The sequence below is a fragment of the Drosophila sulfurigaster genome, chromosome X (assembly GCF_023558435.1).
Source record: "Drosophila sulfurigaster albostrigata strain 15112-1811.04 chromosome X, ASM2355843v2, whole genome shotgun sequence".
Taxonomy (NCBI): Eukaryota; Metazoa; Arthropoda; class Insecta; order Diptera; family Drosophilidae; genus Drosophila; species Drosophila sulfurigaster.
This window is the reverse complement of record NC_084885.1, coordinates 26,341,696-26,369,628: the sequence shown is the minus strand read 5'-3', so window position 1 is coordinate 26,369,628 and position 27,933 is coordinate 26,341,696. Positions and strand designations below refer to the sequence as shown.

The window sequence follows — 27,933 nt, the reverse complement described above, 5'->3', positions numbered from 1 at the left end:
AGAGGTGAGCGTGAGTCACGAGCAGCTAAAAACATCTGTTAGTAATTGAAATAAATGAACGCTAGAGGGCTCCACAAAGAGACTGCCACCAATCGGTGATTTTCTATTAAATTATCGGTAGTATCGATAATAAAAAGTCATCAATACTTCTAATCAACAAGCAACACACTTCTCATGTAACTCTATTATTCTTTAATAAAGAATATTAAGATTAGTTAACTGCTCAATTTACTTAAACTTATAAACTTGTTTCTAATAAACTATAACCTATTTGTAATAAAACTTTTAACTGTTAGCACACGTATTAAGAAGTCGAAGGTTATTTTCAGTGTTGACAAACACACAATATTTGAAAATAAGAATAAAAACCATACGATATCTGTTGGCTTCGCTGTGAACTTTGATGACATGCCACGTATGTTATGTAGTGTGAATTTTGAGTAACTTCTTCGCTTTTGTGTATATTACATTCCGTTTGCCACATCCTCTGCTTGTCAGCTAACTGCAGCAACTAACTGCAGCAACTGTTGCTGCACAACACTGGCTTTACCACTCAACAGAAGTGCCCATCACTGGCAGAAAGCAGCAAGCAACAACAAAATAAAATAGCCTTGTGCTGCACTCACAGTCCATTTGATAGCAACATGAGAGTGCAGACTGGATAAAACGGCACTAGAGATGCCCTACACACACACCAACACACACACACACACACATAGTCCGAAGGTCGGAGAAAATATGCAAAATACTTTACTTTGTGGTGGGACTGAACGCTGAAAAGTTCTTTAATTAGAAGCATCAAATTGATTAGATAATATTTAACAAAATTCCAACACGAAAGTTAAACAAAAGCCAGTAAAAGAGAGAGAGAGGAAAGGGTGTTCGTTGGGGCTTGCGGCTGCTGCAGTTTTTCCGCATGTGTGTTTTCCTTTATCTAGTATGTATGTGTTGGGATTTGCAAATGAATTTTCAGCTGGGACCGTTCCCAAGTTGCCCCCAACAACTCGTCGTGTGGCAAGTTGAATGATGTTGACGGCTGCCTCTGCCGTTACAGTTGCTACTTTTCACTTCACACATGCCACAGACATTGCAACAAACCGCAACAATTCCCCCCACGTCGAGTTGAGTTACGAGTTAACGATTAGGTTGCAACCTAATTATAGCCCAGCCATAAAAATGACAAAATTGAAACATCGAATGCGAGTGCGAAATGCAATTAAACTGCGCTCATCACAGCATTCGATTTCGTTTCCCATGTGAAATTCGATATTTTTGACAGCTGACCATCTAATAAAGAACTCTGTCTGTCCATTTAAGTCACGCTAAAAAGCAATTAAAAAAGAGAAACCATCACAATAATTATTTGAAATTAAATTTTTAGTTAGAGTAAAATTTGCGCTTCAACGTTTTAGTAAGATTCCATAAATATTAAGCAAAGTTTTTTAGTTGACAAAGAGCTAAGTGAGTTTTTTATAGTGCTTCGCTTAGCTCAATGATAAATGGTTAAAAGTCGCTCAACACATTTTCGTTTTAATGCATTGAATGAGAAATGACTTTGCTGCTTCTTGTTGCGGCACATTCGACACAATTTGAGGCAAGCATATAGAGAGAGATGAGTTTTTAGTGGCAGGATACAATTTCAAAATGTCATTTTCAATTGTCAAGCGAAATTGAGTCAACGTTAAAAGCAACTAAGTACAAAGATTGTAGAAAAATGGCTTTCATCTAGAAATATATGCACTTATAGCGATATGAATAAAATCTGTTATTCTATTTTAATAATTTAGATTTCGCTATATGTTTATGTTATTTTAGAAGAATGGAAACTAATAAGCGATCGTATAAATATAGTTATTTATGTTTTTATATTCGGAATCATCCGCTCTTCATTTTGTATTAATAATTCGTAAACTTATTGAAATAAAATAAAAAAAAATACTCGTCTCTTATAATAAAGTGTTTGCGTTCTTTCCTCTTTAAATAAACTTAATGTCTTCTAACTTGTATTCATTTATTTAAATTTGAAGCAAATGGTTTTTGAAAGTAAATATTCACATATTTCTTATTTAGATTCCTAAATAAATGAAAACCAAATAAGCTATAGCAAAAACCAACTTTTATTTATATATAATATATTTATTTCACAAAGTGATAAAAGTTAAATTCGAGAAATTCGCAATTTTTGTAATTCGCAGCTGAAAGTTCGTGACCTTTGTGAGTTCTTATTTCTGAATTAAATGGTTACCATTAAGCAGCAGCTATCTGCAGTTATCTGTATTGCATATTAATTTTAATGATTCTAGGAAATATCATGCAATAAGCCGTCAACTTCTTTCATTTGCCACACACTCACACGCGCGCATCATCAACGTAAATGTAACTACCCGAAAAAAAACGTTGCCTACTTTTGCGCGCACAATAAATATTCCTGTTGAAAATGGCTGAGAGTTGCTTTTGAGCAATTACTGCTTCGCTGCTTGCTGCTTTCTGCTAGCTGAGTGGCATTTCGACTTTAATTGGGCATATCGAGTTGAGCATATCGAAACATGCACTTTATGCACACACAAGTAACACAAGCACAAGCTGCTCATATATACAACACAACGGGCCATAATAATAATAATAATCTTGATGTTGATGTTGATGATGACGCTGATGACGATGTTGTTGATGGCAGGGCGGAGCGGTGGCGGTGGCATTTGCTGACACGCAAAAGCCACGTTCATGTCGCCTGATTGACATACAAAGCTGCTTGTTAAAGTGTAGGCGGATGCAGCAGAAGAGAAAAGAGACGAGACGAGAAGAGAAGAGAAGAGAAGAGAAGAGCGTGAATATGGCTTAAACTCTGCTGTCCTTTTCCCTTCTTGATGTGCTCTTGGCATCCGCTTTGCTGTCATTGCAACGTCACGAAAAGCTTCATCATCGCCATCATCGTGCTGTGTGGGGCGTTAATAGCTCGACTGCAATTCATTAACAATTTCCAGTCATGTCTTAAGTGGCGCCCCAAATGTCCTTGGTCAAACACGCTTGTGTCTGTGTCTTTGTCTGTGTCTGCTTGTATGCCTTGTGCCTAGCCGCAATTACAACTTGAGCATGTTTTCTTGCGGCTGCCAAAATGACAGGCCATTAGGCCAAGTCAGCGAGGCAACGACAATGCAACCCAACAACATGTGTGTCATATAAAATTGTGAGAGCAATCACACAAAATGCCAAACAACACACAAATCCCACTTAGCCAACATATAGATTTAAATGCAAAGCCGCGACAGATTTGCTGAGAAACCCAAAAACTAAATGACACCCGCCATAAAAACATGTCGCTGCAAAAACAGCATAAGGTGTCATAAAAGCTACCGCAAGGGACGCAACAACTTTCGACCATTTCTACCTGACGTAGGGTTACCTGCTTCATCTGGCGTTACCCGAAAAAGGCTTACCTACGCATAATATTCGTATTACCTAAGTTTCAGAATATAAATAGGCTGCGTTTGACGTAGCATAATCACAGTAAGCAATCAGCATTCAAGTGAAGCAGACACACGTCTAGAAAAGTGCAACAAGTTGATAAGTGACAGAAAGTTCTCAAAGTGAAAGAGCAGAAACAATTACAGAAGGCATAATAGCATTGAAAGTGACTTCAGTTAACAGCAAAAATATTGCAACGAATTCAAGTTAACAGCAACTTCAATAAATTGCAATAATTGCAACAGCAAATATAACCGACTGTAGTTAACAGTTGAAGAGTGCAAGATATTAAATAGCAAATAACAGCAATAAAGTGATTAACAGTCAAGTAACAACGCAAGTAAATAGCAACTGCAGTTAAATGCAATAACTGCAAGGCAGCTAGAAGTAACTTCAATTAACAGCAAGATTGGAACTAACAACAATTAAGTGTTGCCAACAGCAAATAAGCAACTGCAGTTAACTACGATAAGGGCAAAGCAACTAACCGCAAAGAGTGCCAGTAATTGAACTGCAACTAACAGCAATCCAGTTAACAGCCAGGCAACTAACTGCAAATCAAAGTGACCACACAGAAAGCAAGCTTAACAGTCAACGAAGTGAGTTCAACTTAAGAGCCACAAAAGCAGCTTCAAGTAAACGAAGACAATCAAAATGGGCAGCTCAACCTCCAGTTCCAATGGCAGCTCGGACTGCAGCTCATCGGGAACATCATCAACCACGGGCAGCTCCGGCTCGATGCCAAGCAACTGCAACTGCTGCGTGGCGCCACGCTTCGGCTTCAAGCGTCTGCTGCAGAAGTTGCGACGCACAATCAAGCGTCATTTGCGACCACGCAAGAATCGCTGCGGCTTTCAACGTCGCTATGGGGCGCGCACAGCGCTGTTGCGTCCGATGCCCCGTTGCAGCTCCTTTGGCAGCTGCGGCACTCTGCTGACGCCCACAAAGCGTGGCAAGGCCACGCCCACCGACACTCATTATGCGCAATGGAAGTGCACATTCGAGCATGCAAGGGGTAGCAAGAAGTATGGCGCAACAGCAGCTGCAACTGCGGCACACGACATCAGCGAAGCGCTGTCCGGCCAAACGACACCACGAGGCTTCCCCTCGCACACCGATGCCCGACGCTGTTCGCAACAGTTGCAACAACAACAACTGCAGCCTGTGGTAGAGCAGCCACTCTATGAGCTGGCCATTGGCGAGCAGGCCCAGGTGCGTCGTCGTCTCAGCTTCCGTCTGCCGTTGAGCCGCAACAGCAGCAGCAGCGGCAGCAGTGGCATCGGCGGCAGCAGCAGCGGAGGCGGCGGCACCGTGCGTCGGTTGACCGCACGCCAGAGGGCGGCGCAGGCCAAACTGGAGGCGCAGCTGCAGCGAGAGCTCCGCGATTTGGAGGATTACTACGGCGGATTTCACTATGCACGCCGCAACGAGCGACGCATTTGAACTGGACACAGAAAACAGAACGGAAGCTACAGCAACAGCGAAGAAGATGGAAGCAACATCCACATTGTGATAGCTTTTCATCTAACATACTCTTTAAACAACAACGACTGTTTTAGTTAGAATTCAATTCAGTCTTTAAGTCAATCTATTACGTCAATCAATTAATGTTTTTTTTCCCTATTCGAACACACACATTGTGATAGCTCATAAAATTAACCTTAAGTTAGAATAATTTAAGTTTAAGTTAGAAGTTAATATATTCTTTTAATAAACATATTTACATCAATCAATCAATCAATCAATTTTATTTCTTTGACATTTGAAACTAGCATACTCTTTAAACAACAACGACAACTGTTTTAGTTTGATCTTAATTCAGTTTTTAAGTCAATCTACTACGACAATTAATTAATCAATTAACGTTTTTTTCCCTATTCGAACACACGCATTGTGATAGCTAATAAAATTATCTTTAAATATTTTGTAAGGTGGAATTGTTTAAGTTCAAGTTAGAATAGTTTCAATAAATATATTTACATCAATCAATCAACCAATCTTTTTTTGTCTTTTACACCCAAATTTGAACTCAGCATACTCTTGTTTTAGTTAGAATTCAATTCAGTCTTTAAGTCAATCTACTACGACAATCAATCAATCAATTAATGTTTTTCTACCAACTCGAACACACACATTGTGATAGCTCATAAAATTATAATTAAGTATTGTTTAAGTTAGAATTATTTTAATAAATAGATATCAAGCAATCATTAAATCAATCGCTTTGTCATTTCAGCTTTTAAAGTATGCTTAAGCAAAAGCTATTGATTTAATTAAAATATAATTTATTTTTACATTAATATGAAACAAAAAACATATGAATTAATCAATCAATTAATAAAAGCCAAACATTCAAGAAGTAGCTATAGATATTGAGAATTTTTCACTAAAATTAAACTAGCGAAGACAAAATGATATCAATCAGTCAACAATAACAATCATCTGTGAAATGATGTTGATGTACGTCAATCAAAATAAAGTAAACTAACAAAATAAACTCTCAACAAAATGCGAGAGCGCATCAATAAATAAATTAATGGCAATCGTATGAGAATTAATAGTAATAATAGGTAGTAAAAAAAAAGAATGCAAATTACTTAATTTAGCTGAATTTTAGCTGTCATTGAATACGCAATGCGATTGTTTCTTGTGGTCGAGATGTGCCCCAAAAATGGAGCAGGGTCATTGGCGCTAATTAATCAGCATCAACTTGGCCATGGCAGGCAGCCATAAAAGAGAGAACACAACAGACAACCAAAGCGAAATTGCAGCCAAAAACTGAAACTAGAACGCATTTAATATGAACTGTGTATGTGTGTGTGTGTGTGTGTGAGAGTGTCGCTTGTGGCGCTTACGCTTGTTCCTAATCTGCAGCTAAAGCGAAGTGTGTCTCTTTGCGGTTGTCTTGCGGCAAAGATGCTTTTCGATTCAGCTGGCAATTGCGCAGCTCTTGTTCTACACTAAATTTTCAAGTTATCACATACGATAATTGCTTTGCTCTTTTTGGTTATTTCTTTATAATCAAATTAACTCTTAAGATTAAATTTTTTTCAATAAACTAGTTGGTATACATGATACGTATACGTAATAATTTAATAATAATATGTTTCTCTTATGCTCAAAAAACTGTCAGAAATGTTGTTCAACAAGCGAAATTAAAAAGAGAAACACAATGAAAATCGTGTTTTTGTAAGAATATGTAATGTAAAGTTCATAAAGTATAACAAGTAAGAAAAGTACAGTCGCGAGTACTCGACTGTGAAATACCCAATATCCATTTTGAATGAAAGCTAAACAGTGCGGTTTTCATCTTAAAGTGTATGAAAGTAATATACCGAAAAAAAACAGTGCGGTATTGATTTTAAAACATACCAAATAATTATACCACAAAAATATCAAAATCTAAAATTGCTTTGTTTTTTGGTATATCGATAAAGTACGTTCTATACTTAAAATATATCGCAAAGTAAAAAATATACTAAAGCTACTAAGACCCATAGTAAGTAGGCGTTTATTCCCATACAAACGAATTTCTTAAATAACAACTCGTATTAATTGCACCCAAATTTTCAGGAATCATAAAAACTATAGTTATTATAGCAATTATTGTAAATTCGACTTTTATTCGATTTTTGGGAAAAAATTACAAATGCTGTCGAATAACATCTGTAGCCTATCTTTTATAGTCTTTAAACGAACTGTTTACGCCGATCAAGAATATATATACTTTATATGGTCGGAGATGTCTCCCTCTGCCTGGTACATACATTTCATGGAGGCACAAAGTTATAAGACCCTTCTACCCTATGGGTAGCGGGTATAAATTTAAACTAAATATCAGAGATAATGATTGTAAATGAATTATGGGAATTTATTAATATAATATTTATAAATTCATTGAAGAGAATTTTGATGTTTTTGCTGCCTCTAAAGTAACGTAAAAGTTGAATATAGTATATAATATTTTGTTTTCCCAAATTAACATTTTAATGTTTATTGAAAACTTTTGGGTTGATTCAAATATAATAATAATTATAAAAACAAAAATTGTGAAGCTAAGAAAGCAATAATAAAATATTAAAGAGTATTAAAAACACAACCTAAGACGCAGAGTTTTATGCATTTTGTTTTTCATTTGATTTTTCGCGGACTTTTCAATCAGCTAATTTAGCTGCAACAACAGTTTTTTTTCTTTGACTGTAGAATTAATGATGTGTTGTTGTTATTGTTTTTTTTTTGGCAGCTGTCGTTGCTGATTTAAGTTTGATTGAGCAGAAAAAGTGGAAAAATGCGAATGAAATTCATTCATTAGACAAAAGAGGCGAAACACCGACCGAAAATGCAGAAGGAGAAGGAGGAGAGGCACGAGGCAAATATGTGTTGACGTCTGTCTGGCTACAAAGCAAAAAAGCAAAAAAGAAAAAAAAAAAGAAGAAAAGAAGAAAAGGGGACACAAGATTTATGAGACTGCCAAGTGGCAAATGCGAAAAATGCCACAGACATAGCGCACATAATGCAAATGTCTCAATGAAATATATTTTGTGGCACTTGTGGCGCCGCGACACTACAAACTAAATGATCATGATCACCATGATGATGATGATGATGATGATGATGGTGAGGACAACAAGTTGAATGAACCGCTAAACTGACCAAATTTCTAACCCAAATTGGGTTCAAGTGCAGAAGGTGGAGGAGAGAGAGGAAATCAATTAGCTCAAGCTATTTTCGTGGAAATAACTGGTGCAAGGTCAGCGACGACAGAGAGAGAGAGAGAGAGAGGAAAAGAGACGGCTGCTTAGACAATTAACTGAATCAATTTGGGGGGAAAGCAAAACATTAAAGGGTCCTACTTAAATCACAGCGACAATGACAATCAAGCGACATGTTTCTCGACGCGCGTCATATCAGCGACATTTATCGACAATTGCCACGCCCCCCGCCCCACCCCTGAACATGGCTCAATCGCAAATCGATAGGCAAAAAGCAAAAGCCACACAAAAACGAAGCGCGTCACGTGCGTTTGGCCAAGCAAACAAAATCAACAAATGAAAACTAATAGGCAATTATATAGCAAATGTGTACGAAGAAACACAGAAAACATACACAGAGAAAAAACACACACACACACACACTCAATGAGTGACGTGAGGTTGCAGACACAGACAGTGTGGCAGTCAAATTTAGCATGCAACATGCGGCGGCTAACCACACGCACACACATACACACATAGTGCGGCACACGGGGCGTATGAGTAACGAGTCGCAGTCATTCTACCAAATATTGTGCGGCACACAGCTAATAAGAGCAGCTGAACAAACAGCAACAAACCGTTTAAGTTGCCGCAATACGAACTGCAGATGCTCTAAATGTGTGCCAAGGATGCTCAATAAAAATAACTATTGGCAAAACAAATATAAAACCCATAAAAATCAGCTCAATTGCTGTTGATAAAAATAAATATTCGAGCGACAGCAGATTCACAAATAGAAAGTAGAGAATGAATATTGCAAATCAGAAATAAAATGTGTGTTGATTAAGAGATTCAAATGAGAGAAATGTAAATTCAAATAATATATCAAAATGAAGGGAATGCATGTACAAACAAATTTAGTTGATAAACAGAAAAATAAATAGATATCAAATAAGGGAATGAATAATGACAAAAATCAAATAAAATGAATAAAAATATGATAAAATATAAATTAAAAAAAAAAATATAAAAATTAAAGAGAGTGAATATTAAGAAAAGTGTATTAAACAAAGAAAAATGTAGTTGACAAACACATATGTAACTTTGTATATACATAAAAAAAACTGGCAAAATTTAGTAAAATAAAAAAAGATACAATTTTAACAAGTAATAGAGCCTTAATCCATTTTGGAATTATGTTTAAAATGTACCGAAATAATATATCGCAAAAATACAAAATGCCAAAGGCTATATTTTGGAATATTTGTATGGTATAGTACCCCATTTAAAATATATCACATTGTCATCCAAAGCAACTAAGACAGACGGACAAACCTATAAGCCACTTTCTGCCTGGAGGATCAGTAAGGAAATAAAAAGAACAAGATAATGCTTTATAACAAAGAAAAAAAGAGAGAGATAAATAGATAAATACTTAATATAAAGAATATTTGATTTATTAATGATTAGGAGATTGATCTTGAAAAAAGATATAAAAAAAAAATTATCAATTGTATAGATGAGAAGAACTAGATAAATGGCGAGAGTCAAAGCGAGTTACCTCTATAAACTTTCGTAACTTTTAAGAACGCGATGCAAAGCAGAAGACAAAACGTGAATGCTCTCGCTAAAGTACAAGTTAATAAGCTGAGTTTGTGGCGATGTGATTGCGATAACGCATTGATTTACTACGAACGAGTGTAATTAACCAAGGCAGAGAGAAGGAGCGAAAGGAGCGACTTTCATATGGTATGTTAATTGAATATTTATTGAACAATTACAGAGTGCGACTGACACGTTAATGTTGAGATGCTCAGCTGCAGCAAAGTTAGAGTATTAAGAAGATGTAACAAGACGTGTAAACAGACCAGAAAAACTGCCCACGAAAGTGAAGCACAAGAGTAAAAGTGAGAAAGGGCGAACAGAATAAGGTTGCTGAGATTTTAGCAAGAGAGAACAGCAAACAACGAGGACAACGATATAATAGAGGGGAGCGAGTAGGGAAACATCAACTGGCAAGATAAACAACGGGGCATACTTTTCAATTTTGTTCATGAATCACACTCCCAGACATCGTGTGTTGAGCTTTCGCTTTCGCCTTCGCTTTCACTCTCCAGCACTCCACTCGCTCGCTTTGTGCCTCTCTCTGCGCTTCTCACAGCGGGTAATGGCAATTACGCAGCACTTAAGCCGCGGCAAAATGATTGCATACGTGTTGTGCAGAGCGCCTCAGCGAGGCCAGCCCCGAAATTAGCTAATCAAATAAATTTGTCAGTTTATGCGAGTTGGCGCATTTCACGCATTTTAAGTGGATCATCGCATCGCATCGCCCTTTGCTCAGCTTTACGATTCTCTTTGAGCCAATATGCACCTCTCGCTCTCTCCCTCTCTCTCTCTCTCTGTCTCTCTCTTCACAATGCTGCTTCATCAACTTGCCACATTCATTCATTAATTCATTTAGACCCCAGCTGCGCTTTTGCGGCTCTATTTTTAGACCGCAACACTTAATCATTAGATAATTTGGAGTTTTCCCATACCCCACAACACTTAAGTCATTTAAAATAGGGTAGCTTAAATTGCAAGACAAACATGGTATAATAGACAAAATGAAAAATAATAAAGAAAACGATAAAAAGAAAAAAAATAGAAAAAAACAATTATAATATAGAAATATAAAATAGTAAAAGAAATAGAAAATAAAAAGAAAAAATATAAATAGTAATAAATATTGTTGCAGTTACAGCAGTATTAATAAATGCCAAAGTAAAAAAAGTACCTGAAGTAGAAAAAAAAATAATAGTAGATCAATAGATTATATGCTTCAAAAACACAAATATTGGTGCAATTTAAGCGAATAGAAGTCAACAGAAAATTAGTATTCGATAGTATGCCGATAGTTTAGAAAAACTTAATGCAATTACTGTAAATTTGTATTTAGCTGCAAAAAAGACACTTTAAAATGTTATCACTTTACTTTCAAGCTACTTTACCTCTCAATATTATAGAACATTAATAAGACAGCTGCTTAAGAAGTAACACGATAGTTATATAAATATAAATCGATATGCAAATATAAGTCGAAAAATAAGTCGCTACAACATTCTATATCTTAAAAGGAAGCCATGATTCCAGATTAATTATAATCCGCTCTTCCATTAAACTTACAAACTAATAGACACTCAACTGACGTTGAGAAGAAGGTTTCAAAGAGTCGACCCAACAGATTTGCCCAAAGAAAGAATTTTGTTGACAATATAATTTTTCTTAAGAATAAACTTAAGATTGAGTAAGATTTCTAGATATAATATAATTTTGTTTTCTTGTTTTTTTCTTCTTGCTTCTTTCTTTTAACATTCAGCTTAAGATTAAGTATGTAAATATGTATTTACTAATTTGAAACTGATTATCAAATAACTTTTAATTAAAGTAAATTAAGAAAACTTTTACATTTCTACCAAAATGAAAAAAGTTGAAAAAAATAACCTTATAGAGGGTATTCAGTTGGCAAAGCATTTGCAATTAGCATCACGAGCGTGCTGAGTTTGTTTTTTAGAACAGCGCATTGAAGCGTGAGGTGTGAGCCGGGGGTCGAAGTCGCAGACTCAATATGTGTGAGAGTATATTTGTGTGTGTGTGACCACAAAATGAATAGAGGGTGTGTGTATTGTTGTATTGTTTTGTACTTGCTTGAAGGCTTGAAGGCATAAGCTGAAAGTGAGCATTTTGTGGCAAGCGGCGAGCACTTCGATTTATAACCAGCTGAGGTTGCGACCCAGCAGAAACAAAACACACACACACTCTCACACACAGATAGAGCGACCCTCCCACACACACTGTGACGTATTCAATTTGTTGCGGGAAATTTGATTTTGTGCTATTTATTAAAATTTTATTTTCACTTTATCTGCAATTTTCGCACTCAAACTCTCGACATCGATGGCATTGACAACAGCTTCCCCTTCTCTCTTCTCTTTCTCTCTCTGTCTGTCTGTTTTCTTGCTCATCTCCTCTACTCAATCTCATCCTTGTTTGTGGTTGGCAACAACGTCAGTCGCAGCCGCCGCTATCAACGTTGGCAACGCTATCAACTGCTTTTATTTCCTTTTTGACGCTTCCGGCAATGGCAGAAGCAACGACGATGGCAGCGGCCACTTGCCACTTGCCACACTCCACTCCACTTCAGCTACTTGCCACATGCCACATGCCTCATGCATATATTACGCCCTGGTTCCCCTTCTCCTTCCCCTTCCTCGTTTGCAGTCTGCTGACGCTGATTGTGTGCAAATGATAGCAATATGGTAACAATCTTTATGCCGCTTTCCACCTTTGTCATTCCCCTCCTCTGCCCTCTTCTCCCTCGCTCTCTTTCTGTTTTGGTACTCATTCTCATCATCATCACCTCAGTGAGTTGTTAGAGCTTCTCCCCGAGTTCATTTACAAGTACAACTCAAATTGCCAATCGGAATTTATCAAAGAACTAACCGAAAAAACTTGCGGTAATAAAAAAATGTTTTTTTCTACCACATTTCCAGGCGAATTTTAAAGCTGTTGCAGCTGGCTGAAGTTGCCAAACTCAAACAGTTGATTTAAAATGCAGCTTACCACAAAACTTTACAAATTAATCCCAAGTTTGAAATGCCACAACTATGAAAAAGAAAATTGCAATTTTTTGCCACTTAAAAATGCAAAACTTAAATGAGAAAACCAAACTCTTTCTAACTTTTTATTATAACACATTTTTATTGTATTAATTAACGAATATAAAATCATATTTCAAAATGTCATCAACATTTGGCGTACAAATTTCAAGTTTTATGTGATTTAATCAAATTGAATATTAAATTCTTTTTTTTAGATAATAAATTGTTTAAAATCACCAGCTGAATTTTAGTGTACAATAAAAATTAATAATGTTGTGCCAAGTTTATGAAATGAAGAAAGCTTTAAAATGAAAAGTTATTTTTTGTGAGCGTATAAAAAATAGTTTTGTGAGATTTTTCAAACTTTAAATCATTTGCATTTCGAGTTTAAGATCATTTTCTTAATAGAATATTACAAAACACTTTAACGTATTGTACTTGAACAGTTTCAAAATGCAGTTTAAGTAAAAAAGGAAAAAATGAAAAACTTATAAGCTTATATTCTTCAAAACTATTTAGAATAAGAATTTTAAATTTAATGTAATATCAACGAACGGACAGACAGACAGACGGACATCTGCATTTGACTCTGACCAAGAATTTATGTATATACTTTATGAAGTAGAGATGCCTTCTTCTGCTTGTTACATACATACATACACACAATGTTATAATACCTTTCTACCCTATGAATATACATATGATGCGCTTTAGATTAGCTTACAATATTTATATTTCACAGGTACAAAACTAAATTTGAAAATATAAACGAGTTCCATTCTTTAGAACAAGTCATAAAATGTATTTTTTATTAGTTTCCAAATGATTGAAATAAATGTGATCGCTTTTATCAACCTTAATGTACCTAAATTTGGCACGGAAATGGTTAAAAAATTAAACATTCATGTATGAAATATTCTCTTACAGGGTGTTTGCTAGTCGATCTCATACACAATTCGATTGCGTCAGCTTTATTTGTTGTTGTTACTGTTTTTGTTGTTATCATGATTGTTATTATGAAGATTTTTGCGCTTTTGCGCTGCCCTCGTCGTCGTGGCATATACTTTTATATGCAAAATTTTCTGCAAACAAATCATTTGCATGCATGTGAGGTGTGTGTGTGTGTGTGTGTGTGTAGTGACAGAAACAAGTTCATCATGTCATAAATTATTACATGCTGTGTTTTGTATGCGCACTCACAAAAGCAAATTAGATTCTTGCTTCGTTCTTACGTCGCTGTGAAGTTGTCCATGCTTCAAGGCAAGTGAAGGCAAGGTCTGTTCTTCTTCGTTTTCATCTTGCAAGCATCTCGGACTGACTTGGAGGAGTCTCATATATGAAGTTGGCGCTTAATTAAATTTTAATGACACTGCACACAACACTAAATCATGCCACAAATCCCGCTGGATTTTAGCTGGCAGCGGCAAATTGAGATAATAAAAGCGCCACATGGACACGCACATAAATTGAGCGAAGTCGCCGCCGCCGCCGCCAAAAAGGCAGTTCCATCACCAGCAGGAGGGGGAGGAGGAGGACTCGCTATTGTCTAAGACCCTTGTCTGCAGCAGCAGTCATGCAGTCAAAGCCCACTTAAGGCATACGCGGCGTATGCGTTACGCAATTAGCTGTAGCCAGGGCCAGAGGGAAGAGGCAAGCGTAGCGAAGCGAAGGAAAGTCGTATGACAAAAGGATAAAAAGCATTTGCCGAAAAAAAAAATTAGGCAAGCACAACACAACCAGTGGGGAAGGGGAAGGGCAAGGGCAAGGGGGAAGGACGAACAAGGACACGACTTGTACCTAAGCCCTAAGCGCAGCAAGTGCCAATTAAAAAGCTAACAAAAAAGCAAGCGAAAGAAAGAAAGGACATAAGTAAATGATAATGAAAGGGCATGCTAAATAAGCGTAGACAAGCAGCAATAAAAGTAGGCTGCCCCTCCCCCTCACTCTCTATCAATCTCTCTCTCATTTCCCCTCCCTGTGAGAAAAGTGTACGCAAGTTTTCTGGATTGAGCATATTAAAAGGCAGGATTTATGCTTGGATTACCGTTGAGGAACTGGCAATAAAGTGCTTAAAGCACAACTTAAGCACACCACAGTGCAGCACAGCGAATTTTCTTTTTTGCTTTTGCCTTGCAAATACATTTCATAATGTTTCCCCAAACTCACGATTTAGTGCTCCAAATTATCTAATTATAGGGATCAACAAAAATTTCAGAAATTTTAAAGCATTAAAAAGAATAAAAAAGAAAATTTAAAGAAATTTAAATTTGTCAAAAAGATTCCAGGATTAAACATTTAATTTTATTTAAAGTAACAAACCAAATTCATTACTCTAAATTGTCATACGGCAAAAAAGATTTAGCTTTAGCCAATCAATTCATTTTCGTCTTGATTTATGAATTTATGAACTTGGAGCGTGTTCTCAAATACAAATATACAAATCTATGCAAATGTGCTGATAGTATGCTAATAAAACTGTGTCTATATTTAATCTATCTAATTACCACTTGACTAACAGCACACAGAAAGGCTTAAAGTCAACAGATCCCACAAATGATTAAATTTGAAAGTCATCTTGGCTTACCTGTAAGTAAAAAGAATTAAATATTTTTATTAGTTCTAATATTTAAATGATTAAATTTCAGAAAAAGGTCGTACATATAAAACAAGTAAGAAAGCTACAGTCGAGTGTGCTCTATTGTGAGATACTCGTTACTTATTTTGAGTAAAAGCAAAGCAGTGTACTACAAAAAAGGCTTTACTTGGTATATTGCTATGATACTACATATCAAATATACCATAGGGCCGAAAATATACCATATTGTCAGCCAAAATATACCAGATTTTATTGTTTTCGATATTTTATCGATTTGCGGGGGCGGGAGTCAACGTGGAAAACAATTGGAAACAAAATTGATCGGAGGATGTAAATCAAGCCACGCTTTGTTGTTGATTGTGTTGTCAACTTTATGATACAACAAACTATTTCCAAATCTACATAAATGAACTATGTAAATGCTCAGCATCCGCATTGATGACATCATTGTGGGAGTTGAGACATTAATCGCATCCAGAAGCCATTAACTGCAAAAGGCCATTAAAACTGTTAACATTTAACGATTCGGATTGCAGTCGAAAAAGAAAAGACAACGAGAAAAAACGAGTTGAATGAAAGTGCCTTCGGCTCATCAATTTCGAAGAGCATTTATCATTGCACAGTTGCAACAACAGCTGCAAGTGCGATTGCTTAAGCATATACGCACACACCCACACACAGTCATATTCTTGGGTTTGCTTTGGGAAACGCGCTGTTAAGAACAAAGAAATTGAAAGAAAATGTGTAGCATACTTAGCAGCGCGCTTGAGCAAGCAAAGTGGCATTGAAATAACAATAACAATAACAATATAACAGCAAAAAAAAACACAACAAAACAAACACGAGCAGCTGCAAATACTTTGTGCGCTGGGCCAAAACGTTTGCCAACTTGTAGAAGGGGGCGTGGCATGACAAAGGGGGCGTCAAGGCGCAAGCATTTTTCTTCAAGGCAAAATGTAAATGACGCCATAATTGCATCCATCAAATGAAGCAGCAGCAGCAACAACAACAGCGAGTTGAAAAGAACAGCAGGTCAGAATCCCAGCGACTTTCTAATCCCATCGTTAGGCTCCGTTTTCTCCTCCCTCTCTCCCACCCTCCCTTACACTCTCTCACTATCTCTGCTGCCAATGAATGCGTGCAACTGAGCGTTGCAAATCGCGCCGCATCCCGAACACACAACAAAACTTGCCTCATTGCCCCATTACATTACCAATCCTTCCACATTTCCTACCCCCTCCCATCCATCTTCTTCCTTTAGCTCTCCTCTTCGTAAAGTTTTCTTCCCCTTTTTTTTTGGGGAGCTCAGTTTTCTGGGTTTGCGTTTTAGATTTGCCGTCGGACCGCGCAACTTTTGCGGTTTTTCGGGTTTCGTTTTTCACTTGCCACCTGCTCACTATACTTCGCCTCCTTCTCCCCTCCCCCAACCTTCTTTCGTGGTTAGTTGGCTGTTGTTTGATTGTTTACCCAAAGGATATTAAGTCAATTGCAGCCAGCCATCAACCCGCCCCCCAAAAAGTATGCTACGCATATTTAATTTTATGATTTCTTTTGCGCCCCTGAAAATAAAGGCAATCTGAACAGCACATTTAAAAGACAATCTTGTGAACACTTTGCGCCGCCAGCAAAGTCGCCTAGTAGTTGCCCTCAGAGCAGGGTTGAAGTGAGAGGAAGAAAGTGTATCAACTCTCCAATAAATTCATATTTCATAAATATACTTAAAAGTACTAAAATATACCGAATGCATTTTTGGTAGATTAATATAGTACTATATTCAAAATACCATATACCGCAAAAAATACTAAAATATTTCAAGGGTTTTAATTGGTATATTAATAAAGTACTTCATATATATACATATGTACATATATATACCATATACCAACATATACCATATACCATATACTAAAAATATACCGCAAAAGTACTAAAATATACATATTTATTTGGTATATAACTACATTGAAAATATACTACAAACATGCTGAAGATATTCAAAAATATACCAAAAGCTTTATTTGGTATATTGATACAGTACTACATTCGGACATAAGTCAGCTATGCTGCGAGTTATAATTAATAGATTTAACACAAATAGATAACTAAAATCATTCCAAGTTTAAATTTACTTTTCATTATAAACCGAAAGTAAAATTTTAACGAAGATTAGATTGCAAATCTTAAGTTGAGATCTTTTCGTTACTTTTGACATCAAATTTAGAAAATGTTGAATGAAACTAAACACTGGTAGCAACTAAAAATAGGTCAACATTAAAAACAATTTTTATTTGTGATTGTGATTTGCCCAAATCAAGTATTCATTGCTTTCCAGGAGTTAAAACTATTTGTAACACAGAACTGACTTCAGAATTATTCGAAAAGTGTCGCTAAATTTTGCATTCAACTACTCGATTTTGTATTGCATTTTTCAATTACAATTTTCTCAACAATGTCTCAACGCACCGAACAAGAATTGCAGCAACAACTGGCTCAGCTTGGCTGGACAATTGGAGAGGAGAAACAATACGATGAGATCATTCCAGTGCGACAATTGGCAAGAGTCGTTATTCTCCAAGAGAAATCTTCAATGGAGCAACAACCTCAACCAGTCACAGCTGCCAAGAGCGGCAAACGGAAAACCAAGAACCACAGACAACGCAGATAACTTGGCTTGACCCAGAAAAACAACTAAAGAATATTTCTTAACTAAATTGGATATAAAATTTGTAACAAATTTATATGAGCTGTGAACTGTTTTTCGACTGTGCGATTTATACAATGAAAATACACTTTTGATAATGTTAAATATGATATTTGAAAATGTGTTTTTTTGATAAAAACGGTCAAATTAGTTTTAAGAGAAAGTAAATTAATATTCATTTTACAACAACCACAAAATTACTAAACTGTGAACATAAAATTTATATGTTTGTTGGATATATTAAAATGTAATAAAGCTACTGTCGAGTCTGCTTGAGAGAAACTAAATGAACAAATATTAATAAATTTATTCATTCTTCACATTTTCATTTAAAGACTCTTAAATTTGGTATTAAAATTTGTGTACCAGTTGCCAAGTCGTTGCATATTTAAAATAGTATGTTAATCTACAACAACAACAAAAAAAAAGCGGATCCCCAGTTAATGTCAAACTTTTCACCTTTGCGTGTAGTTTTTGACTCAAGTGGAATTTTTAGCAGATCCAAAACGAAAAAAAAGAAACGAGAAACAAACTCAAAGTGCTGTTGATAAGTCCCGCAACTTAATGTAGAGTTTGCAGTTTTCTGATGGGGAATAAAGGTAAGAGTTGTTGTATTGCTTTTCGAGACGCTTGACCCGAATGTGCCTGATTATCCTTTATCCTTTATCCTTGGCATCCTTTTTTTTTTGTTTTGCCTTTGTCTGAGCGCTCTTTTTAGGCTATTGTTCGAAAAGGTTTTGCTTGTTTGTTTGCTCCGCTTTTATCGCCACATCGCTTATCGCCCGCCGAAAAATTGATTTCTAAGCATGTCGTTACCACCATCACAGCAACAACAACAACAATCACAGCATGTGTGTTCGTGTGTGTGTGTGTGTGTATGTGTGTAGAGTAATTATAAGGCCACTTTTGACTTTATGCCTTGTGGTAGACCTTGTAATTTGTTTAGTTGAAACTCAATGCAAATTAGAGGCCAAGTTCTAGCTGTTGTGGCAAGCGGCATGTGGCATGCGGCATGCGGCATGTGGCAAGTGGCATGTTTACCTTTTCACTTGATATGCATAACTCATATATAAACAACAAAACACAAAACAACAAAACAAAACACAACTGAAAATCTGCCCACACGCTTTTCGGCCTTTTGCTTCGCTTCACATTTTGTCTAAATTTAATTGATGAATGGCCCCCGCACAGTGCACAGTGGCTGCCGTCTGTTAGCGCACACACTCAGTTGATCAAATTGCTATATAATTCGAGGCAAACCTGTTGTCGTAAATAATTACATTTAATCATTCCATTTAACTCATTCCATCGACTGCTAAATAATTACTCGATGCTGTTTCATTTTGTCATCGCTGCTCAAGTTGCAGACAACAAAGATTCTAATTAAATGCGAATTTTAACATCAAATTATAAATTTACTTACAGCAGAAATTCGTAGTCTTCATCTTAAAAATGTATTATTTAATAATCAACAAAACATCTAAAAGATTTTTTAATTTTTTTTTAATTAAAATCTTCAGTATTTTTTTAAATGATTATGCTAAATCTTATAAATCTTCAGTATTTCAGTATTTCTGCTCAATCATTGAAATCATTAGTATTTTCCTTATTTAATGATTATGCTAAATCTTTCAAATCTTCAGTATTTTTTCCTTCAATTAAATCTTCATGTAATTTAATAAATCTTTCAGCAAATCAAACTTAAATCGCTTTCAGCAATAGCTAGCAAGCGTAAATACTTTTAGCGCTCAGTGTGCTGAAGGAATATTTACAAATGAAATATGAAAAGGAATTTAGTTTGTTTGCCGAGTAGTAAATAAACAATTCCTCAAATGTGAATGTGAATTAAAATGTTGCCAGCACTGATTTTAATTGGAAATCAAGAAATTGTATTAACAGCAGCAGCAGCAGCAGCAGCAAGAACAACAACATCAGGACAAATATTTTCTCGTTCTCCTCTTTATGCAGCTGCAAGTTGGATTCGTTAAAAATGAAAAATGAGAAATGGGAAATTGGTTCAGCAAAATAAACAGACAGATTCTTGTGCTCATGTGTAGTTTTCCATGCAAGTCACACAACAAAAAAAAAACGTTCTATGAAAGTTCGTTGCTTTGCCGCAGCGACCTCAAAATGTATCTGTATCTGTATCTGTATCTGCAGAGTTGTGTATCTGTATCTACAGTTGTAGCCAGTGACTTAGCTCTATATGTATTTCTGGTATTTGAATTTTCGTTCTCTGCATCTGCAGTTGAAGTAGAAGTTGTACACACAAATGTGTTTTTCATTCCGCAAATGTACGACAAACTTTCCAAGTGTTGCATTCTCTTTTGCCTCTTGTGTGTATTTTGTTGAGCTGCAGGTTATGGAGAAGCTGACTATTTTATCCCGCAAATGATAGCTGAAAATCATAAACGACATAAACTCCATTTTACCATGCATCTACTTTTTTTGAGAGTCATTTATGAACATGCAGATTTATGTGAGGCCAAAAGGCCATATTTTTAAATCATCAAGAAGTTTAATTAATTATCATACACAACTCATATTTCACAATAGTGAATAACAGTTGAAATAAGCTAAGAGAATAATGCAGCAACTTTGATCAATTTAAAATGAATGTGGAAATTTATGTTCGTCGATAATCAAACTGAAAATACATTAATAGAATCATAACATATTATAATATCAAAAAGCAGAATAATATTTGTGCAAGATACAACGAAATAACAAAAAGTTGCTTTAATTAGCATACTTAAAACATGTGATATTGCTGACAATATACTATAAATAACAATAAATTAAGTATGAAAGGTGCAGTAGAGTGCGCTCGACTGCGTAATACCCGCTACGCGTTCTTAATAAAAGCAAAACAGTGCGATATTATCAGTAATATATTCCACATTAATATACTGAAATATACCGAAATGTATATTTGGTATTTTGATATTGATTGATGATATATATACTTTGTGAGGTCGGCAATGTTATCTTTGGTACTGAAATGTACCAAAATATACATTTGGTATGTTGATATATATATACTATATATATTCATATACTTTACAGATCGGAGATGCCTTCGTTAGCCTGTTGGCAAAAAGTTATAATACCCTTCTACTTTATTTTGTAGCTAATGGAGAAAAGCTGTGAGGAGAACTAAAATAAAATGCCCCCAATTCAAAACAAATTAAATGAATGAAGGACAATGAAAACTTTAATCGGATCAAAATATACAAGAAGATTTATGTGAATCGATAATCAGAATGTGATGTTGGTGACAATATAACAAACAAAAATATAGCCAGTTTTTTTCAAATACTTTGGGTTCCATTTCATGGAAATGCGACTGATAAAAATTGAAAATAATTGGCAAGTAAGTACTTAAAAAAAAAACTAAAATATCAATACAAAATTAAAAATACTAAAAACTAAAGTCGATAATTGAAAATCATAGTGTCGAAATAAAGGAATTCTAATCGCCATAAGAATAACAATAATTATAATATTATTGCATTCGCAACTTGATGTATACTTAGGCTTCTAAAAAAAACAAAAAGTTATTGACAAACCATTATATAAAAATGAAAAAAAAATACTTAATTGAAATTGAAATTAGAAAGAAGCACAAGGAGCCGAAGTCGAAAATCAAAGTATTGAAATATGCAAAACATAAGGAACATATTATATGATATTTTTCAATTTGCAAAGTAAAGTGCTTTTTGTCTTCAAGCTAAAGCCCCAGTAAAAAAGTAAGCGTCCTGCACACATAAGTAGTATCATTTGAAAGCTGTTGACAGACAAGGATTTTTGCATATTGCACCGAGTGATAAACAAAATTGTGAAGGATGTGTTCTTGTTGCACGTTCCGCATGACAATTTTCAACTGAAGAGTGTGCTCAGTAGTTGTTGGCAACACACACAAAACAGACAGAGACAGAGGTAGAGAGATAAGAGGTGCATTGCATTGTGTGCAAATAAATCTGGGCTTACATTTGTGGCATCTATTAGAAGTCGCTGCAGGGTTCTCTCTTGACCAAATTCGCACTGACCAACAATGCAATTGTGGGCCAGGTCCACAGGCAATTGGTAGTAATTACAAAGATACAAAGCTAAGGGACAACATCCAACTGCAGCTAAGCAGTCGAGTGAGGGAAATGGAAATGGAAATGGAAATGAGTTCAGTTCAGTTTATAATTGTGAGTGTGTGAATGTAGAGTCATGAGTGTGCCAGTGAATGAATGTGAGTGTGAGTCCGAGTGTGAGTCCGGTTTCATTTGGTTAATTATGCATTGAGCCGCTTACAAAATTAATCCCCAAGCAACGCTACCAGAGAGCTCCCCAGAGACAGTTCGTAATAAAGGCGAAAATGAATACTCGAAAAAAAAAAAATACTATCATAAAACTACAAATGGAATGTGCTCGACTCGCTTTACATCCGATTCTATTTTATTATGTTCCTAATATTGTTTTTCCTTAAACTAATTAATTTGCTTACGTGGAAAAGTTCAATGTTATTTCAGGTTTCATTTTTGAAATATTTGTATGTATTTTGAAAATAAATAAATTACTCTTAACATTATTTACTATTATAACAAATTGTTTTTTTTATTCAAATTGAGCTTGTTATGGATAGTAATATAAATTCACATTCAATTCTACATTCTACAACTATCTTTTATTGATAGAAATGCTCAGTTGATATAATTTTGTATTCTTTTTTTCGTTAAAGCTGTTATAATATTATTATAAATTCCCTACACCATTTATGCTTTAAGATAATTTATTTGCATGTCATAAAAATAAGATAAGCAAATAAAACTACGCCTACAACTGATATTCTCTCTCAAAGTTGCTATTAATAATGCTTAATATATAATGCAGTTCAGTCGAAAATTTCATTACCATCCTAGCATTATAGCAAGAATGGTGTATGTTATAATAACTCGCTACTTTATGCTGGCATCGTAATGAAATTTTCAGCTAAACTTCATAACACATTAAGTATTCTGAATACCAACTTTAATACATGCAGCTAGCAAAGTCGCTGCTGTAAAGGCTTGTAAAATCATGGACGGACAGGCAGACGGATAGCAATATATATATAGAATAATTGCTCTTTCAGTGTGCCGCTAACTTAGGCTACCTTTTTTGCGACTTTTATACGCCGGGTACAAACAAAACATAACTTCATTTCGTTTGTTTTTGGCCCAATTTCAATTTGAAGTGCTGTTTGCTGGCCGCAGCTCAATATAAACTGGGCGCAGCAACAGCGACGCTCACTTGTTACCTGTTAGTTGTTAACTGTTTAGCTGTTAACCTCTGTTACCTGAACTGACCTCAGAAGAACACAGCTGGTCATTAAAGGCTGTCGCCAGCTCGTTGCTCTTAATGTGTCTCAGTCTCAGTCCACTTTCACCCTCTTCCTCCTTTCCTCAATGTATATCTCTCTCTCTCTCTCTCTTTCTGTAGTGTGTGTTTATGGGGCGTGGTCAGCATTTAAGTTCGTCAAACTTGTTGTTGTGGCCGCATGCTGTGCAAGTGTTCATTCAGTCCACAGAAATAAAAGTGGGTGGCAAACGAACTGGAACTGTACTAAGCCGCTTATCGTCACACACACACACACACTCACATATTTTGCTTTCAATGCGTTTTTAATTATCACAATTCTTGTTGCCGTTAGTTTCTGCCACTCATCAACATAATTTCGGTAGCTCGAAGGGCATTAAATGATTTGGCAAACGGGGTTTTAATTAAAATTGAGCTGGGAATACGTGACAACACATTTGGGATGAAAAGTGTGAGTCTCTTAAATACCCGTCAGCTACTTTTTTACTTACACTATTACATCGTAGTCTATTACAAAAAGTAGCGAAAGTTAGAATGTTCAGAATAGTAATAGAAATTCAGTACAGCAAAGTTTCAGCTATTTAAAAATTCTGCACTAGAACAAAGCCAAAGAAAGTAAGTTTTAAATAAAAGTGACTTGGTGATGACTAATACATATTATAATAAAATGCAATTGAGTTGAAATTAATCAATTGGCAAGAATGGAAGTGAAAACTGAATTCACTAATATAAAGAGTGAAGTTTGCAGTACAGAAAAAGCAACATTTAGTTAACAGTAATTGAAAAGAAACTATAATTAATAAAACCAAAATGCCAAATTAATTAATATCCAAAAAATACAAATAATATCTACATTTAAAACAAAATATCGGAGATATCTTAAACAAGTTGACAACGACACAAAAAGAAACCCTTTTCACACTTCGAAATTAATATAAGTACAAAAATAATAATAATACAATAAGAATTTCCATGACTAAATTAAGGCATTTGCAGACACTTGCCAAGTCTGTAGTACAAAGCAGTAACTAACTAACTAACGAACTAACTAACTATAGTTAGTGTGTTCAATTAGCGAAAGCAATTCGTGCCTCACTTTCTCAGTTGCCATTCATATTCAGTCAAGGTTCTTTCTCTCTCTCTCTCTCTCTGCAGCAGCTTTAAGTCTTTTGAGTTGCCTCAACTTTGATTATTGAATTAATTTTTACATGTCAGACACATGAGAATGTGTGTGTGTGTGTCGTATGTATTGAGTTGTCTGGCACTTGGCAATTTAATTTGCACGACAAACGTTAAAGGCAACACGGCAGCAACATTATCGTTGTCGGATTTGTCAACAGCAGAACAGCAGCAAAAAAGAAAGGGTTAAAATGTCTTTAGCGCTAATGAAATTAAAACGCGTGAACAGATTTTGCACAGCGACAACAAGCCAACAGGCAAAAGGACGATAAAGGTAACGAGAGAGGAGAGATGAGAATTCGAGTCGAGTCGAGTCGAGGCAACGCGCAAAATGTGCACTTTAAGTAATTATGCGAGAATATTGCAAACTCTGCATAAATAACAGAAAAAAAAGAATGTGCTGGGGGAAAAATGCGTTAACTCTGCGGATAAAAATAGCCAAATGAAAAGTAAATGAAAACCTGAAATTAAATGAAAAGCCGCAACTAAAGTAAACTAAAGCAGTTAATGATTTAACGATAATTATGTTGGCATTCAAAGGAAAATGCGTAATTGAAGCACACACCAAACACATAAAGCAGAAAATCAAATGAAACTCATCGAGAAAGTGAAGCAATTTCATTAGAAAACATTTCACAACAAGTTGGCCAAGTGCACTCGAGTCGCTTAACTTTTTGCCATCAGCTTTTTCACATGAAATACTTATTGTGCAAAGTTGCAAGAAAAAACGAGAGTAAACCAGAGAGGGTTGATCAATAAATTTGGCGCTAATCAGCTTGCTACGTTTATCGATAGCTTGTCAAAGACAGTTCACAAAAATATGAATTTATTTTATTTAGCGTCAATAGTGTAGATTCTAGATTTAGACCCTGAATTTTCCTTTCTTGTGTAGTCTCTCAAAAGTCTTAAACTCAGTATTAAATTTGAATACAGTATTTTTTAGACATCTACAAAATTACCAGAATGAAAAAACTAGACTCCCAAAATTCTTAAATTCAGTATTTAAATTTAATTCCATACATAGTAATTTTTTTTAGAAAACCTACAAAATTACAAGATGAAAAATACCCAATATAGTACTTTTTATAAAAGCTATAAAATTATATTTTATTTGTTTATTGCTAATTTTAATAAATATGCCAGGTTTTCATGAACTAACAAAAAATTATAATCAGCCGCATTTATTGTTTTAATAATACATTATTAATTAAACATTTAGAAACTCTGCCGACTAGTAAAAAATTAAAAAAAAAATATTCGAATGATTTGGGAATGTTTTTAGCCAAACTCAAGAAAGCATTGGAATGCTCAAACAGTATTACTTTGACAACTTAATCATTGAAGTGCACTTAATAAAAAAATGAACGCCGAAATCGAGTTTCTCGTACTTTTGTTACATTTAAATAACTTTTTTATCACCAAATACAATTTGATTAGTTGGTCATCCGCCATTCTGTCCGTCTATGTCTTGATTGGTATTTTACTATTTAATCAAATTGTAAATGTTGAAGATTGCATTAGCTAATATATGTTTTAGCGTTACGATTTTCAAACCAAGAGCACTATTTTTTCGAATCTACATCAATTAAATTTTCGTGCTTGACCCAAACACATAATGGCCATAGCAATTGCATGCTTTATAAAGTGTAGCATATTATTTGGGGTACATTAGTTAATTAGCTGCAGTCGCAACGCGTTAAATTCGATTCGATTTACATCTATTCGAAGTGTGAGTTGTCTTGCTAGGAAATTGCTGCTGATGATAATGGTAAACAATAATTAGAAATCATTAATTGAAGTATTTAGTTGTTGCTCCGTTCACTCAAGCATTTTTTTCCTTTTTTTTGCGAGATTGCGTCCTTTGCGTGTTTTGATTGAGGTAGACAACTGATTGGGGAGGTGTTGCCATGCATGTGTGTGCGTGTGTGTGTCAACTCAACTCATAAATAAGTGAATGCATTGAGAGGCCAAAAGCGAAACCGAATGCCAAAAAAAAATTAAATTCAAGAAAAACTTCAAACGCTTGCACGCAAAGGATTCCAGTCGAAGCTCCTCAACGTTGCATGAATGCCGAAGGGAAGGGCAACAAGCAAGCAAGCAAGAAAGGAAGGAAGGAAGGAAGCAACAAAAACCAAAAAATAAAAATAAAAATAATATTCGTTGCCATACTTCAACATTTCATTTTTATTTTTAATGTGTTTTATTATTTTCTGATGTCGTTTCTTTTATTTTATTTTTTTGTGTTGTGTTTGGTACAAATGAAATGCACGAAGCGTTCAAATTTCACAATGCAAAAATTTTACAACAAACAAAAACAAACAAAAGCCCGCGGCATACCACACTACACACACACACACACGCACACACACACACACACAGAGCAGCAGGTGTCCCTGTGTATATATGTATTTGTGTGGGTGTGACAGCACGCAAAAATTCGTATTGTTTTAGCCGATGGCATTTACGAGCACAATACGCAGAAGAAAGCAGCAAGCTACAGAGAGAGAGAGAGAGATCGATAGAGTGAGAGGGGGACGGAGGACTAGAGCAGGGCAAGAGCAAAGTTAGATAGAAAACCAGAGAAAGAGAGAGAGAGAGGGAAACAACATAGGTATTCAGGTCGCATTCGATTGACAAAAGCGGCAGCTAAACTTTAAAATGGAACCAGCCAACTTTAATCAGTTCTCGCGTCACACAATGAAAAGCCGTCGGAATATGCAAAGAAAAATCTTCGAAATAAGCATAAGAGTGTAAAGCAAAACTTCCAAATGATAAAGTGCAATATGGAATAATATAATTCTACAAATTTTGTTTGGATAAGCCTTAGAAATTAATGAGAAATTTTAGACTCTAATTTTAGCGCAACAACTGAAAAATGCTCTCATATAAACGACAATAAAATATATGAATATTATACATATATATAATACAATAAAATACATTTCTTAATTATTTTCTTATCATTTAACAAATGCCAGATTAAAACAAAACATTTGAACTCTCTAAATGAAAAGAAAACATTTCATCGCACTCCTAAATCAAATTCTCAAGAAATCAGATTTTGCTTAAAATCATTAGTTTGCGCATTTGATCACGATTCAACTCGCCTCGAATATATGCGAAACAATTAATCTAATGTGATGAAACAAAGTTAAAAAGTTACAACAAAAAACTGGCGAACTTAAAGTCTCGGCAATTGGGATGTAGGAAGATGAAAGTAACGTCGAAATAAGTATAAGAAAACAGTCATAAAACACATTTTGCATGTGTGCGAAATGATTCAAAAAATGAGATATGTAAGTGCTACTGGGG

General features: G+C 35.3%; 2 protein-coding genes across 2 annotated transcripts in view; one reads left to right on the top strand and one right to left on the bottom strand.

Moving 5' to 3' along the window:
• The window catches only part of LOC133847557 (uncharacterized), a 68,817-nt gene that overhangs the window by 33,663 nt on the left and 7,221 nt on the right, over window positions 1–27,933 (bottom strand).
• On the top strand, window positions 4,116–4,949 carry LOC133849407 (protein nullo). Its single transcript, XM_062285464.1, has one exon. It carries the CDS (start codon window positions 4,120–4,122, stop codon window positions 4,906–4,908), a length of 789 nt encoding a protein of 262 aa, XP_062141448.1. The 5' UTR covers window positions 4,116–4,119; the 3' UTR covers window positions 4,909–4,949.

Excerpts from the sequence above, each read along its gene's own strand:
- LOC133849407 (XM_062285464.1), top strand. The coding sequence starts at position 4,120 with ATGGGCAGCTCAACCTCCAGTTCCAATGGCAGCTCGGACTGCAGCTCA.